At 44.8% G+C, this 17338-nt stretch overlaps 1 protein-coding gene across 2 annotated transcripts in view; it reads right to left on the reverse strand.

Moving 5' to 3' along the window:
• The window catches only part of KIF3A (kinesin family member 3A), a 42085-nt gene extending 24884 nt beyond the window's left edge, over positions 1-17201 (reverse strand). Inside the window, exons 1-7 of one of the 2 annotated variants that reach the window (XM_054036976.1) lie at positions 16854-17201; positions 7435-7717; positions 5850-5994; positions 5471-5555; positions 4050-4155; positions 2760-2899; positions 1896-2093 (exon numbers count right to left, since the gene is read on the reverse strand). In XM_054036976.1, coding sequence (XP_053892951.1) covers positions 1896-2093; positions 2760-2899; positions 4050-4155; positions 5471-5555; positions 5850-5994; positions 7435-7624 — 864 coding nt within the window. In that variant the 5' untranslated portion in view covers positions 7625-7717; positions 16854-17201. Of the gene's footprint in view, positions 1-1895; positions 2094-2759; positions 2900-4049; positions 4156-5470; positions 5556-5849; positions 5995-7434; positions 7718-11692; positions 11816-16853 lie in introns of those variants that run through there. The other variant, XM_054036975.1, reaches the window with a different exon arrangement.
• Between the last annotated feature and the right edge of the window lie 137 nt (positions 17202-17338).

A 17338-nucleotide genomic window follows, 5' to 3' on the forward strand; every position in this document is an offset into this window, starting at 1 on the left:
TATATGAGAGACACAGGAGGTAATTGTACTGCTTTATGAGGCACTGATGAGGCCTCAGTTGGAATACTGGATCCAGTTTGGGTGCCACATTTTAAGAAAGATGTGCCAAATCGGAGAAATTCCAGAGAAGAGGTACAGAAAATGACAAAAGATTCAGAAAACCTGACCTATGAGTAGGGCCCTACCAAGTTCACAGCCATGAAAAATGCGTCATGGACCGTGAAATCTGGTCTCACCCCGTGAAATCTGGTCTTTTGTGTGCTTTTACTCTACACTATACAGATTTCATGGGGGAGACCAGCAGCATTCCCTCTAATTTTTCCCACGCATAGGAGGAATGAATTTTATGTGCATGAATATGGAGGTGATGTGTGACACATCACCTCCATATTGGTGCATAAAACAAAATTAATGTGGCGGGGGTGGGGCCGAAAGGTTCGGAGTGTGGGAGGGGGCTCAGAGTGCGGGCTCAGGGTTGGGACAGAGGGTTGTGGTATGAGGGTGGGAGGTGCGGGCTCTGGCTGGGGGTGCGGGCTCTGGAGTGGGGCCAGTGATGAGGGATTTGGGGTGCAGGCTGCCCTGGGGCTACAGCGGGAAGAGAGGACCCCCCCCAGCCCTCTCTTGCCACAGCAGCACCTGGGCTTGAGGGGAGAGACCCCTCTCCCCACGGCAGCTCTGGGGCCAGGGCAGCAGGATAGGCGCTTCTGCCCTGGCCGCAACAGGTCCGGGGCTGGGCTGGGCCCGGGGCATCTCTCCCCGCCGCAACCCTGAGCACCTGTGCAGCGTTTAATAGGCTGCTGTGTGGCTTAGTGGGAACTTAAGAGACCAGCATTTCTCAAATTGGAGGTCCTGACCCAAAATGGAGTTGCGGGAGGGTCACAAGGTTATTTTAGGGAGAGGTCGCAGTATTGAAATCTTTACTTCTGCACTGCCTTCAGAGCTGGAGGGCGGCGGCTGTTGGCCAGGCACCCAGTTCTGAAGGCAGCACCCTGCCAGTAGCAGCGCAGAAGTAAGGGTGGCAATGCCATCCCGTGCCATCCTTAATTCTGCACTGCTGGCAGTGGCTCTGCTTTCAGAACTAGGTTCCCCTAGCTAGCAGCTCCCTCTCTCCAGTTGTCCAGCTCTGAAAGCAGCGCCACTGCCAGCAGTGGCACAGAAGTCAGGGTAGCAGTACTGCAACACCCCCCCCCCACACACAGTAACCTTGCAACCCTCCCCTCTCCCCCAACTCCTTTTTGGATCAGGACACCTACTCTCTCAATACCCTAAAATTTCAGATTTAAATAGCTGAAATCATGAAATTTATAATTTTTAAAATCCTATGATCATGAAATTGACCAAAATGGACCGTGAATTTGGTAGGGCCCTACCTATGAGGAAAAGTTAAAACTGGGCATGTTTAGTCTTGAGAAAAGAAAACGGGGGTGGGGGGAGCGTGAAAGAAGTCTCAAATATGTGAAGGGCTTTAGGAAGAGGATGGTGAGCAATCGTTCTCCATGTCCACTAAAAGTAGAACAAGAAGTAACGGGCTAAACCTGCAGCAAGGGAGATTAGATTAGATATTACGGAAAACTTTCTAACTATAAGAATGGTAAGCACCAGAGCAGGCTTCCAAGGGAGCTTGTTGAAGCACCATTTTAAGAACAGGTTGCCCAAACACGTATCAGGGATGCTCTAGGTTCTTTGTCCTGCCTCAGCATAGGGGTTGGACTAAATGACCTCTCAAGATCCCTTCCTGCCCTACATTTCTATGCATCGATGAAAGAGCACAGTCCTGAAATAAAAGAGATAAATACCAATGTCAGACTATTCCCATGAGAATTTTACTTCAATTCCACCTTAAAGATATAAACCAGGTTACTGGGACATTGAACTTTGGTGTATCCCATTCTTACCATCATGGTTTTTGAGTTGCCCCCCAGGGAATCCTGAAGAAGTCGAGTCAATTTAGAGTTACGATAGGGCACATGAGTACTCTTGCCATCCACCAGTGCAGAAATAACATTCCCAAGAGTGGAAAGCGAAAGGTTAATTTTTGTGGCTTCCTTTAGTCGTTGCCCAGTGGCTCCAGTTTTTGTTTGCCTTTCTGACCCCTGGCACAAGGAATACACAGGCATTTAGAGGATGAAAGAACAGGGTCAAGCAGATCTTACTAGAATCTTCAGACTCATGGTAGCACTGAACAGTGCACAGCAAAACGACATAGCTGGAAAAATGGAACGTACCATTCTCATATACAAAAATTTATTTTAGAAAAACAAACTGTAGCTAATACACAACACTGCATAACACCCCAATGGTAAATTTTTAAATATGATCTCCTGCTTCCCCCAATCAATGGATATGAGGGAAAAGAAACATCTAGTAACTTATAAACAATCACACTTTCACAAGAATGAATGTAATGGAACCATCTAGATGCACATAACACACTTGAGTAACCTCAAAAATCTGATTATTGTACCCTTGTCCTCCCTCAGCCATCCCCTCCACTGGGAAAATTATGCATGTCTAAGGAAGTCCCCAATCCTGCAATTTATTTCACATAGGCTGACCTTTGCATTCAGGCAGAATTGCATTGATTTAAGTGGGGTTTCACAGCAGTCTGTCCCCCAGAAACTCTTACTGGATCTGGGCCTTACGTTGTAAGCTCTTTGAAGGAGGGGCACTGCCGTTCACCTGTCTTGTTAAGGGTCCAGCATAACAATCAGTAACCATCCACAACTAGCATTTTGTTAGATCTGTACGTTACTACTTACAGCTAGATCTACAAGGTGCAGCTTGCCCATACGAACATGCATGTTTCCATCAACACCCTTCTCGCTGCACTCAATGGTAATAGTGAAGATGGCATGGGAACGGGAGCTGTGCTCATTCATATTAGTGGCACCAACAGAACCTTTAGTTAAGAGACCCAAAAACATCAGAATTAACAATGAACTGTACGGTAAGACAGCCCCTACTGTGAAAACAAAGACACCACAAAGCAGTTATAATTTACAGAGATTGTAATCTTACTTAAAACAGTTGAATACATTTGTTGTTTAACTTCTGAAAATGATACTACTTAATAATTAGTGTGGAATAATTATCTCAGCTATAACACCCAACATTTTGCAGGGTTTCTGATGCTGCTAATAAATGTGATTCGTCTCCCCCTCAGACCCTGTGGTGAAGGATTGTTTTCTGGCGCTTGAAATTGCAGCATTCATCTTCAGTCTGGACATGCAATCATTTGAAAGACAAGCAGAGGTTTTGCTTCTAGTTGTATCCCTGTATATGCCTTTCAAGGCCCAATCCCAAAAGGCACTAGGCAGCCTCACACCCATTCATCTACTCTGGAAAATACAACTGACTCAGCAAAGACTGCAGATCTAAGACAGATGATGCTCAGTACCCAATAGGGTCAGACCATTAATCCTTGCTGATTGAGTTGTATTTTACAAGTAGTAAAAATATTGCAGTTTTCAATGTAGTGGCAGTGACAGTCATTAACACTTGCTTGATTTGTATATTAACCTATAATACTTCATTCAGAAAGTATGTCCTGGATGTTGAAATGAACTGTTTGTTGCTCCGAGAAAACATGCAATCGCATCACCAGTTTACAACACTACAGAGCACAACACTGGTCTAATGCTTGTTCACCTTGGCAAAGGTGAGAGGAAGAAAAGGAGAACGAATGGGCAAGTTCAAGACCAACTAGGAGCCCCAGTGGTTCCCTCTTTTGCTTTGCTGTATTCTCACCACCTCAGTTACAGCACTTTCAAGCCCCACTCTCACACCCTCAACTATAGCACCATCAAGACTCCACATTGAAACAAACCTTCCAGCCAAGAAAAGCTGCTGTATAGGGTCTGTCCTACCTTCGTTAGCTGCTCCTGAATCACAGGACTTAGCAAGGAGACACCCCTCTCTGCTCAGCTGAGAGTGCTATTGCTGAAGATTGCACTCAGGTCTCAGTCAGCTGTCTACATGGCAAGGCATAGTGCTACACTAAACTGTGCTCTGGACAAGAGTTTAAAACCCAAATAATGAGTACTACTTACGGTTTTTGTGGCCTAGTGTCATGATTCTGTCCATATCATCTGCATTGTTTACAACATAAGCTGAAAGATCTTTAATATAAACTCCCACATCAGGTCTCTCTTTAACCTAAACAAGAAACAGATTTGCTTGAGCATTTCCAGGAGGTGCACAGAGATTATTTTTGGAAGTTGTTTTCTGTAGGATTCGCATATACCAGTTATCATAACATAATGCACTAGTGTACTTCTATTTCTAGAAGCATAGTTTCAGGACTTATCAGAACCATACAAGCCTATGGATCAAGAGTGTTGTAGCTTTTACTGACTCTTCTGCCAAGGCAAATCAAATGGAAGGAACACCGATCAGGAGGAAGCCTCAAATCTCCCGAGGGATCGTAAAGAGGGGTTCAGAGAGGGGAGTAGGCAATAGCACATCCAGAGGCAGAGAAAGCACTCTGTCTAATCAACTGTTTCCTGGCCCCAGGAACCACTGGGAATTTCTGATGTATTTAACAAATAAAAAGCTCGCTTGTCCATCTCTTATTTCTTTTCTCAAGAGAAGTACTTCAAACAGACAAAGGTTTCAAAGCATTGCTACAATATCTGAAGAGTGCACCCCCCATGCCACATTCCTATTCTGTACAGATGTCCACATCTTTTCCTCTAGCCCTGGGAAGAGTTGTTATGCAGTCAGCTAAAGAGCCATGGTTTAGAGCCCTGGGGTCCACAGACTACGTCAAAGAGGGCTGTGAAAGGTTGTCGTTACCACAGAACAGTGGTTTTCAAACCATGGTTGCTGGACCCCTTGGGATCCGAAGACTGTCTAAGATTTCCAAAGGTGTCCAACCTCCATTTGAAGTTTTTTAGGGGCTGCAAATGAAAAAAAGGTTGAAAACCACTGGTCTAGAACCAGAGAGTAAATATACCACCCCGCAAACTGTTGCTCTTATAACAGGTTCATAACTCACTGCACGTTTTACATTCTGTCAGGGAGCTCCCAAAAGTCTTTGGGATGATCATAAGATTGTGAGAAAGCTTGCCATAAAAGTAGGAGAAGTTCCCTGAAGGAATCCTAGGGAAAGCACCAGTGTAAAGGACAAAGGCGCTTCAGCCACTGAGTTCATTTGACTGCAATACAGGTGCTGAATAGAATATGTTTTTGTATCCTATTTTGAATATTTTCAGCTATTCTTCCCCAGATTCTCCTAAGGGGAATTAGTCTAGAGTGTGAGGGAAATAATGTTAACCTTTAGTCTAATAATGTAAGTGAGAAGGAAAAATGAGAAAAAGCAAAATATTGATAGTGGCAAAAGGTCACCTTTGATGCTAAGGAAAACTTTTCTTCCCCTCCAAGGTCTGTCTGTTCTTTTAATACTCAGTTCTTCTTGAAGAGACAATTTGTTCCTTTAAAATGTCAGTAATTCAAAACACTCCATCCTCACCTCTAGCCTCTGTGTCTGGTCTTTTCCAAGCAGATCACGCACTTCTTCATTGTAAATTTCCAAGTAAGACACTCGAACCAAAAATCTAAGATTAAAAATGACATTTGTAAACTGAAATATTTGTTAAATGTAACTGTTTCGATCTCAGTGTACAAAGAAAATATGCAGAGTACTAATATAAACTGACAGCTTACTTATCCATAAACAAAGAAGTGCTTAAGCACAAGAGGTGAAATCCTGGCCCACAATGAAGTCAATGGCAAAACTCCCATTGACTTTAATGGGGTCAGGATTTTACCCAAGATCTTTGAAAGCTTGTGCTTCAATCTATTGCTTGTCTCAAGAATGGGGATGATGCAAAGGAAGAAAATTAGTTCACCTTGTGTCCCCTTCTGCCTTTGCAATGTGACCAAATATATGGGCAAATGAATTAGGGATGATTCCTCTAAGTTCAGGAACAGCTCGTACACCTTCCATGGTAAAAGTTTTGCCTGTGCCAGTCTGTCCATATGCAAATATGGTGCCTGCAGTACAAGAAAAATATATATAATGAATCGTAATACCAAAGGTGGCAGTTTTTAATCGTTACCTTGGCACTACCAAAACCACCAGCAACAATGAGTTAGAACTGACCAGCTTTTCCAATACATTTCCTCTAGGCCTGTATATTGTGCAAGTGTTGTACAGTCTTTGCAAACACGGCTGCACTCCCACAAATGACTAATGTGTTATTTCAATCAAGCACAATTGCTCTAGGAATGTCTCACACAAGCCATCAGAGCTAGGCCAATCAATAACGTATTCTATTAACAGGGAGAACAAATATGCAAATGTAGAATGCATGACTCTTCGTTCAGGCACATTTACTCATTTCCTTTCAATTTAAAAAGTAGAATATTTCAGTCTTTGTCTTGTACAAAGGCAAAGAAGAGTAATTAACTATACAAGCATAGCTCATGTTCCAGAATACGTACAAACCTGTTCAGACAAGCATAAGGCAGAAACATAAGGTTTTTTTAAAAGGGTAACTGGCTATAAAGTGGTGTCAGCCTGCCTCAGGGCCACTCCCCATGGGTGGGTATCCGCATTCCCTCAACCACAGTTGTAGCAGCCTCAAATTGATTCAGCATAGGCCACATATGGGCATAGCACAAACCAGAATACAGATTTCCAGACTCAGTTATAATTTGGATTACATCACCAATCTGTGAGGCATGGAACTTCCTCCTTCATTTGTATCAGAAAGACTTACCAGAATCATGGACCCAAGTACTGCAAAAGTAAGTTTGGCTCCTAAGTCAGGTTTATGCTTTGTTGCAGCTACAAAAAAAAAAACCCCTGGCCAAAAACAGATAATTAATTCTGTTCTAATATCTGGATACACTTTACACACAGCCTTAACAAAGCTTTTGCTTTAGCATTTAAACTTCAGGGAACCTCCTATATTTTACATCTACATTTACCCCAATACAAATTAAGTATTTCACCTAGATCTTTAAAATCTTTGCAACTTACTATTATTTATAACATTTTTCTTCCATTATACATACATGCCAAGTTGTTACTGCAGAGTTGCTGACACATGCAGGGCAACGGATATTTTACAAGAAGAAAAGCACTCAAGAATCCGGGTAGGTTAAAAAGATAAATAAAATGCAAATCCTTTACAAATAGAAAGTAGTTGAGAAGTTTGGCCCACTAACCTTGCCAATACCTGATGCTCACAATGTAACTGATAATTATATGTTACTAATTATAAAAGCACAACCACTGGCAACAGGGAACTCAGAATTGTGAATACCCTTATTGGACATTCTATTTTAAGTAAAACGAGGTTACAGTTAACTATATGAATAATATGGTGCTAGTACCAGTAGTCTTTCTTCAGATAAACTCCTACTAAAATCAGATGGAATTTTGACAGCATAAGGGATCCTTAATTTTTAGGACAATAAGGGACTTACCATTGTATCCTTCCAGAACAGAGTCAATAATTGGTCTCGCAGTTAAGTTATAGACATCAAGCTGTTTACTCTCTGGTCCAAAAACTGTATCAAATGTAAATGTCTTTGGAGGTTCATTGGAAGAGTCTGTTTTATGAACAGTAATGGTTCCCCTCATTTCATCAACATTAACTGCCATCTTGTAGCACATTACTTTCTCTCTTTCATTGAAAGGTCGGCATCGGACGACAACCTTGACATTATCACAGCTCTCAGGCTTGTCCGGCTTCTCAGATTTGTTGATCTACATACATGAAAAACAAAATAAACATCTTCATGTGTTACAGTGTAAGACTTACAGATGTCCTTAAGTGTACACACTGAATAATTCCATTGCATATATTTAAGTACGTGCAAGTCTTTGCAGGATCAGGGGCCTAAGTGTTCAGAACAGGACTGATTTACAATTGGGGCTAAGAAAATAAAGTGCAATAAAGAACTAATTTGATTAAATTAACCTTTTTCTGTTCACAAATTGTACATGGGTTGTGAAATTCAAATTTATTAGTCATTCAAGATTTGTGAATGTCAAGTGATTCTTTGTTTGCACACTTTGTTGAAAATATTTGTTATTTGAAAACATGTGCGCTGTACTGCTTAGTTACATTGATATTGTTTTTATTCCCTGATTGAAAGATGTAAGTAAGTAATGAACACAAACTGCAGATTTTACAAACAAATATACTGTTAAACATTTGATTTTGAACAGTCAAGCTAAAATTCACATTTTGCAACTAACAACACATGAAAGCTTGAACATTCCTAGAATTCAAATACAGAAGGGTCATGAACACAATCAAACAGAAATTTCTTTTGAAGTGAATATTTGCAAAAAGTCCATGTACACATTTCATTCAGTTCTACTTCAAGTGCAACTTGGGGGACCATATTAGGGGTGCTATGTCTTCGATATACTCTTAAAATACATGCAAGTTTTCTATTCTGCCATCAAGAATTTCAAAATATGAATTGTAAGCCAACAGTTACACACTTCAAGATTGAACATTGCTGATGAAAGACATCTATCACTCATCTTAACACTTACACTTTCCCAGTCAGTACTAAAAACCCTATCACTGGATACTACAGAGGTTGCTAACTACCAGCCTGCACCTAACTTTTGCTAAGCAAGCTAATCAGGATGTTAGCCTTTGGAGAGTGGGGTTTGTTTGTTTTTTTTGCTACCAGTCAGCAGCCAATATTCTGGATTGTTGTCAAGCTTTAGGCTAAAGCACTACTGAGGCAGCATTTGTTCCACTGGTAGATGAGCTCCTCCAGCCCCCAGACAAGAGAAGTACATATGCTCATCCTGTTGAATGGGTGATCAGTTACTGTTCCATCATAGAACCAGCACCACAAACCTAGGGGCCCCAAAAGCAAGAGATACTCCCTGATATGGCCTACAAAGTAAGTGGGTCATAACGGGCAACAGTTCCTCCATCTCCAAAGACTTCACCTGCATCACTCCACAAGACCCTGTCCCTTCTCCCATTACTCTTTATGAAGCCATTAGGAGAACTAGTTAAATAACGCTGGTGATCAGCACTCAGATGTAGAACTGGCTAAAGCTGAACCCGGTAAGACCGAGGAAAAGGAAATAGCTTTAAAAGAACTTTCTTCTTGTATAACACTCCCCACTCAGCCAAGGGCATCTGCCCACAGATTGTTAAATTGGTTACTGTTATATTCCACAGGAACAATGAAATCACTAACCAATAAGGGAAGGGTGAGAGACACGGCTTTCCCAGGGCTTTCCCAGCAGTTGAACTTAGGCCTTGGCTACACTTACCAGGTAGTTCGACGGCTGGAAATCGAAGTTCTGGGTTCGACTTATCGCGTCTAGTCTGGACGCGATAAGTCGAACCCGGAAGTGCTCGCCGTCGACTGCGGTACTCCAGCTCGGCGAGAGGAGTACCGCGGAGTCGACGGGGGAGCCTGCCTGCCGCGTGTGGACCAAGGTAAGTTCGAACTAAGGTACTTCGACTTCAGCTACGTTATTCACGTAGCTGAAGTTGCGTACCTTAGTTCGAATTGGGGGGGGTAGTGTAGACCAAGCCTTAGCCTACGGAGATCATTTCCACAAGAGATAAGAATGACAAATAAACTCAGCATTCTGAATTAAGCATACTCACATCAGAACACAACATTTAACCAGATCATTAAAAAAAATCCCTATATATTAATCGTGCTATTTCTCCTATAAGTTGGGAAGAGAAAGATTTCTATTTCTACTCTGAAATACTTATAACACGCTCACATGCCAAGGTGATAGAGGCCTTATAAGTAAATTAGACATCAAAAATCTTATCACCAAAGACTAAACCTAGTAAGAGCCACAGGGTGGGCAAATGTAACAGTTATTTTATATTATATTTGGCAGTTCAGAGTCAGCAGAGGAGTCTAAAAGTAAAGGCTTTGAGCATAGACAGAATCAACAAGGCTAAAAAATTGCAGGTCCTCTGTCTGCAATCCAGTCACAAGGAGAAACCTCATCATTTAAGTGAACCTTTACTATTAGACAATGGTAAGGACTGCAGATGAGTAGTTCTCTGCTACACTGAATATCATGTACTTTGAAATTCCTTGAACTCTCTAGCTCCTTAACATTAAAAAAAAAAAAATCTGTGACTACTTGAGATTTCACCATATGAAGAAAAATAAGTTGCGGGGCATGCATCAGACAGTACATAGGGCACCAATTCCAATACTCATTGACAGGTGCTTTTGGTAAGGCAGGTATTTTGGACCTAGGAAGCATATTACCTTAAAAAAAATAGCCTTATCACCATTACAAGCTCAGGCTGATCGTAATAAATATGCACGATACTCAGGATGACTTAAGTGAATAATGTAGAGACCACAGGAGGCACAACAGCGTGTTATTATCTATAATAAATTGAAATATGCATGTTCTGCAATCCAGTAATAGGAATATAGTATTTGCCATACTAGATACAAACCACTCACTCAAGAAACCTAGTATCTAGCACTACCCAATGCTTCAAAAGAAGGTGTGAAAAATCTCTACACTTTCATTGTACAATAATCTATTTGAGGTGTGGAAGAAATTCTCTTTCTGAACCCTGCAATGACCAATTTATGCATTGACCTGTGAGATTTGTTTGCATACAGAAGTATTGGTCAAAACCATATAATATACTAGACAGCAGTTGACATGGAGGAAATAGGATATTATTCTAAGCAATAGTAGGCTATTGCCCAGATCTTCCACCACCCACCAGGCGTATCCATTATAAGAGCATCTTGCCTGCTTATAAATGCACATGATTTAAGCTTCCCTGTGTCAAATTGCAACCACCAACTTTGTCTAGCACTTCTCTGCCCCTCCCTTCTCTCAGATCCCAGTATTCAGCAACAGCCCAGGCCAGCACCATCCCTGCTACACCTGACCAGCACCTGCCTACACTGTGAACCCTAGGCCTAGTACCCCAACCTAAGGGCTCCAGAGCCTTCCTGCACTGTGAGCCTAGGGCATCCTACACATGCTACCCAGAGCCAAGCACTTTACCAGGGCCTCTCTGCATCCTTCACCTCCGAGTGGGCACCACTCTTAGCCTAGGCCCTCCCGTACCCTGCACTCCATCTCTCAATGCAAGGCCCATGATCTCAGACCCGCTCCTGTACTCCATGCTCCAATGCCAAGCCCCTCACCTCAGACCCCTCCTCCCCGGCCCAAGGCCCCCCTGTACCTCACACTCCACCCCCCATGCCAAGCCCCTCACCTCAGTCCCCCCCTCCCAGGCCAAGGCCCCCCTGTACCCCACACTCCACCCCCCCATGCCAAGCCCCTCACCTCAAACCCCCCCTCCCCGGCCCAAGGCCCCCCTGTACCCCACACTCCACCCCCCATGCCAAACCCCTCACCTCAGACCCCTCCCCGGCCCAAGGCCCCCCTGTACCCCACACTCCATCCCCCATCCCAACCCCACACTCCACCCCCCATGCCAATCCCCTCACCTCAGACCCCTCCTCCTCAGCCCAAGGCCCCCCTGTACCCCACACTCCACCCCCCCATGCCAAGCCCCTCACCTCAGACCCTTCCCCGGCCCAAGGCCCCCCCTGTACCCCGCACTCCACACCCCCCTCCATAGCCGGCCCAGGCTCCCCGCTGCTCCCAGGCCCAGCGCCACCCTAGCAACGGCACAACGCTCCGTAGCGATGGGGAAGGCGGGACCGCGGGCCGGCTCTGGATCCTCACCGGCATCCTGAGCGAGTCCCTGCGGGGCGGCTCCGGTCCGCACCCAGCTTCTCCGCCCGAGGGGGAAGGGCGGGCTCAGTGTAACCCCGAACCCGCTACAGTGTAACAATAACAGGGGCTAGAGCCGCGACGCCTGCTCCTCCTGGCCCCACCTCCACGCGCGAGTGACGGGGCGCTCAGCTAACCCCTGTGCCATGCGGAGGCCGCTCAACCAATGGGCTTGGGGATAGGGAGGGGCACATCTACTCGCCGCGCAGCCATTGGTGCAGGGCTCCAGCCAATGAGGGGTGAGGCAGGGGCTGGGCGAAGCGGCCTCACTGCAGCAGCCGCGCCCGATGCTCCGCGGGGCTTGGCGCTGTTGAGGTTGCGGGCTGGGCTGGGCTGGGCCGAGCCGGGCTGGGCCTGGGCGGCCACGCGTAGCCTAGAGTGGAAGCTGGTCCCAAAAGCAGCATCATGGAACAGCTCGTGTTGTCACCATCTTGCATCATTAATAATAATTAATGCTAATTAACTAATCATTAGCACTGATCTAGGGCTTTTCATCCAGAGAGCTCAACGTGCTCTGGCCAGTTTAGGAGCTGATCCTGCAGTCTGCTCAGTTCAGGTGTTCGCCATACACCCACACAGACTCCAGCAAAGGGACCGGAACTGGTATTATCTGGCCATATGAGGATTCACTGGTCTATACAACGAGCTTCTACCTCAGCCTCCTGACCCAGAGACAGGCCTGGTTGGAGAAGTGCTAGATTCTGGCTATTCTGACCTGACAGGTGGCCTCTTTGCCGGACTTTTGCCAGCTGGCCCAGGTCAGAGCAAGATCCCAAGTTGCTCTAACCAGGGTGGTGGCATGACAATAACCAATTCTCTGATGGCCTCCTCTCCGCTGCAAGGTGCTGATCTCTGCTACAGCAGAGAACCTGGCCCAGTGACTGTAGACGTTCGTGTTCACCATAGTCAAGCTATTAGTTTATTTGGTAGAAGGCTCTGTTGTAATGATGGTGACACTGACATGTACTGATGGGAAGCAGTTATTACGTAACACAGTGAAAGGGTCTGGTCCTGCAAGGTGCTGAGTGCCTTCATGTTTGCTCAGCACAAAATCAAGCCTGGTCTCCTTCCTTCCTCACAGAAATACTCTCATTGACTTTAGTGGGGGCTTACTCACATGAGTAAGGTGAGCAAACATTGAGACCAATTTTCTCTTAAGGGGGCCATTGTGAAAAACGAGAACACAGTATTTTTATACGGAGGCCCAAATCCTGGTTTTAGCATGTATAGCCTGAGTACTGGGGGCTGGGACGAAATTATTCCCTCATAAGCTGCGCAGTAACTGTAAAACAGCAAAACCCTGTTGTGGTTTTACCCCACAGCTCCTAATTCCACATAAAGAAATGGATCCGATTCTTCTCCAGTCTCCTCCCATCCTTCCCCCAAAATCCATAGGGAGTTTTTCCCACATTCCCTGCAAAGCAAATCGCCTGTGTAAGGTCTTGGAGTCCTGTACCATCTGCTGAGTACTAGTAGAACTGCACCAGGTATAACTACAGGGACCACCATTTACAGTCACAATGGGCAGCCACGGAGAGGGGAAGAAGTATAAATGGGGAGACTCGGCCTGTGATTGCATACATCTACAAAAAACATCAAGATCAGAAGAAAGAAGGTGAGGTCTGTAACATTTAGCAACTGTGCACATTTGCCTTCCGGTTATAAGAGAAAGTGGAAATATGGCAGGAGTCAAGATTAAGTTTTTAATAAGAGGATGGGTTAGACACCTAATATAGTATTATACAACTAGCAATTATCATGTGGCGTATGCATGGGAACTTACACATAACTACAGGTATGTGTATCATTTCCTCAGACCTATAGGCGGTGTCAAAAGTGAGTCAAAAAGGTGAGAACAAGTAAAACCATCTCTTCACAGCTATTTTTCAGTATGTACATAGTGCCACAATGGTACATAGCACTTTACAGCGTGCAAAGAATCCTAATGGAGACATTTAGTCCTCCCCTCCAAGAGTTTATAACTTACAGGCAAGAAGAGGTTCACATACAGTAAAACAGACAGAATGGTGTGTGGATGTCTCCATGGAGCAGCTGGGGCTTTGAAAGGGCATGGCATATATTAGCTGGGGGTCTACTCCATATGAAAGTGCTGCATGAAAGAATCCAAAATTAGGCGTGGAGGAAAAAGACAGGGGAAGCACTCAGGGAAGAAGCTTGGGTGGAACAAAAGGAGCAGGAGGGAGTGTAGGAGGAGAGAAAGGCAATAGCAGTTCTATAGAGCTACGAAAGTGAAGAAGAGACGCTTGGATTGTCTTATGAGAAGCCAGGGCAAAGATCCAATTCCTATCATCCTTGAGTAGCAGGTAGGGAAACTGCCCCAAGCAGCTGCATTTTGGCTGGAGCTATAGGAGAAATTGCACAGGGGTACACCAGAGAAGAACTCTGAAGGAAGTTGTTGTAGTCAAGGCAGTATTCAATGCAAGGAAAGGAAAGAGGAAGGGACAGATTTTGGAGATACTCTAAAGGAAGAAAATATAGGAATTATAGCCCAGTCTTGCATTTCTTCCTCTGCCAAAACTTCAACTGGCTTCAATGAAAGCAAGATCTGGCCCTGTGGTAGCTAATGGACAGATTCAGCCACCCTTACTCATACTGAGTGGAACTTTGAAATCAGCTGGTCTACTTGTGGAATGAGGTACTACCCAATTCAAGTAAAAGTGACACAATTTGACCCTGAATGTGTAGGAATTAATTTAAAATATTTATTATGATATAGGTCTTAGCTTTTTTTTCTTTTTTACTGAACATATTTTCCATTTGTATAACACAACATTTTAGTCACTACCACAATAGTTTTCAATCTGTGGTCCCATGAGGGTCTGAAGACTATGTCTAAGGGGTCCGTGAAAGGTTGTCGTTACCATAGAACAGTGATTTTCAACCTGTGGCCCACAGACCCCTGGGGGGTCCATCTAATGTTCCATCTCCAGCTCTTGGAGATTTTTGCTTCTGGCAGTCGCCAATGAGTCACATGCCATTGTAGGCAGTTCCATCATACCATCCTCTCCATAAACTTATCAAGCTCAGTCTTGGAAGCCAGTTAGATTTTTTGCCCCCTCTGCTCCCCTTGGAAGGCTGTTGGTTAGAAACATTCGCCTAATTTCAAATCTAACAAAAAAACAATACCTAGCTCTTCACCTCCCTTGAACTCATCTGCACCCTCATAATCCTTCCCCCTTTTTAAAAGCCTGGGAGAACAGGCAAGCCTTGCAGTGCATTCAGAAGGGCATTTAATTTGATACTATTGTATTTTCATAATAAAATGTCATTGACAAATCTTGCTTAATGAAGCTCTTTGTACAACTTCTCAGATGAACTTAGTGTGGGCCAATTTTTGCCCAATTCCTATTAAATCCATGAATTGTTTGGCCCCACCAGTCAAATCCTGGCCTTTTGAAGTTAATATCAAGACTTCCATTGGCTTCAATGGAAGCAGGTTTGGGCTCTGATTTTGTTAATTCTGTGCGTGTTTGAGAATCGATCTTGAGATAGTGGCTGAGGCCAAATGTTCCAGGCCAGGTGTCTATGATTATAATGGTATCAAAGTGTTCCAATTTTTAAGGTGTTGCAGCCCAGTGATACTTGAGCTGTGATATTCTACAACTGCATGACACTCTTTATGGGGCCTGATCCAAAGCCCACTGAAGTAAAAAGAAAGCTTCCCTTTGGGTCGGTCTACACTCGCGGCAGTTGTAGAGTATGGACATTGTATGTCCAGTTAGCACGGGTATAAATTGCAGTGTAGACAGTGAGGCAGTCCTTAGGTGAGTAGACATGCCAGAACCCATGGGTATGTACCCTACACGGCTCTCTAAACGTCCAGCCAGTGTATCCCACATCTACACTGCGACCTTTAGCAGTGTAGTGTCCTGCTGTCTCTCCACTGCCAGAGCCTTTCCTCGCTGCAGTGAAAGACTCTGGCAGCAGAGAAAGGCTCTTGCAGGAGGAAGGCACCAGGGAAAGTCTCCAGCAGCTCCCCACTGCCAGAGCCTTTCCCGGCTGCTTCTTCTCTACCAGAGCCTTTCCCTGCAGCTTGTAGCCACACATCACAGTGTAATCAATTCATCTTAATTAATTAGCCTCTTAGAGCTGGTAGGGCAACTCCCACCTTTTCTTGTTCTCTGTATATGTATATATATCTCCTTACTATATGTTCCATTCTCTGCATCTGATGAAGTGGGCTGTAGCCCACGAAAGCTTATGCTCAAATAAATGTGTTAGTCTCTAAGGTGCCACAAGTACTCCTGTTCTTATCACAGTGAGTGTGGATGCAACCAGCCTTTCAGTGTGGTGTGTACCCTACACGGTGACACAAGTGTAGGTAAGGCCTTTGACTTCAGTGGGAATCGGATCAAGCCCCTGTGTAGACTCCTCTTTCATGTAAGCTCCTTAAAGTGTCATGTCACTCTATGATCAGCTGTGATCACAATATGGTGGCTGCCCTAGGAAAAACAATGACCATTTGAAACAGGTAGAAGGAGGCAGAAAGAAATACATACATATGGGTGCAAGGAACCGACAGAGGCGGAGTTCTCATGCTTGATCTGTCAAGCAGCCCTAGATAATACCGTTCACATCACAACCTTTACTCAGCTCTTTTGGTGGCTATATATTGAAGTGGATTGTCTCAGTGATTGGAGCAGGACCCTGGCTGCTACACTGGATAACTCAGGTTGTGAACAGCTACGACACGATTTTGTCTTCCTCTTTGGATATTTATGGTATAACCAAGTTAAGGAATTACGTAGCCTAAATATCCACTAGGTTTAAAACAAAACACCCACCAACATATAACTCGTATTTTGTCAAGACAAACATCTGCACCTGATGACAGTTCTGAAATGCAGCTAGAGGCTGGAGCCTGCTATGCTAGTGATGAGATTGAGAACCAGAAACTATTAACGAAAGTGGAAGTGAGGAGTCTGTTTTTATTTTCCAGACTGAGTAAAACACAAAACAGAAAGACCATAAATAGTGAGAATAAAATGCCATGTTTAAAAGTGTTACCAGTTTAACATAACAGAAGGTATGGTCAGTAACAGAATAACAGTTATTAAATATGTAACACATAACATTAAATATAGACACTCACTTAGGTCCCCAATCCGGCAAACACTTCCACATGTGCTTCATTTTTATGACCCGTCCCCGAGTATCAGTGGCACGACTCAGATCACGCTCCAGACTGCAAATGCGTTTACTAGTTGCTAGTCTTGCCCGCTAGTTAAATGTGTACCCGGGCTTCAGCAGAGGAATCCTTGCCACTGCAACTCTCGAGAGCCAACCAAAGGCTTGTGAGTGGCAGACGGCCACGCTGGCCCGGATACAGCGGGTGCAGAAAGCCCCCAGGGTACCCAGGGCGGCTGGGACAGTCCGGGAAGCAGAGGCTGCCGCCAGGCTGACACCGGGTCCCGCCTCCAGCCGGGCGGGCTGGTTCTCAGGGCTGCGGGGCAGGAGGAGTTGCGTGCGTGCGGGCGGGCGGGGAGCTGCTGGCTGCTCCATGCGGATGCTCACGTAGCCCCCGGGAGGGGGAGCTGTCCTCCTGCTGCTGGGCTCGGCACCCCCGGGACGGGCGCT

This window comes from Malaclemys terrapin, chromosome 8 (assembly GCF_027887155.1).
Source record: "Malaclemys terrapin pileata isolate rMalTer1 chromosome 8, rMalTer1.hap1, whole genome shotgun sequence".
Classification (NCBI taxonomy): Eukaryota; Metazoa; Chordata; order Testudines; family Emydidae; genus Malaclemys; species Malaclemys terrapin.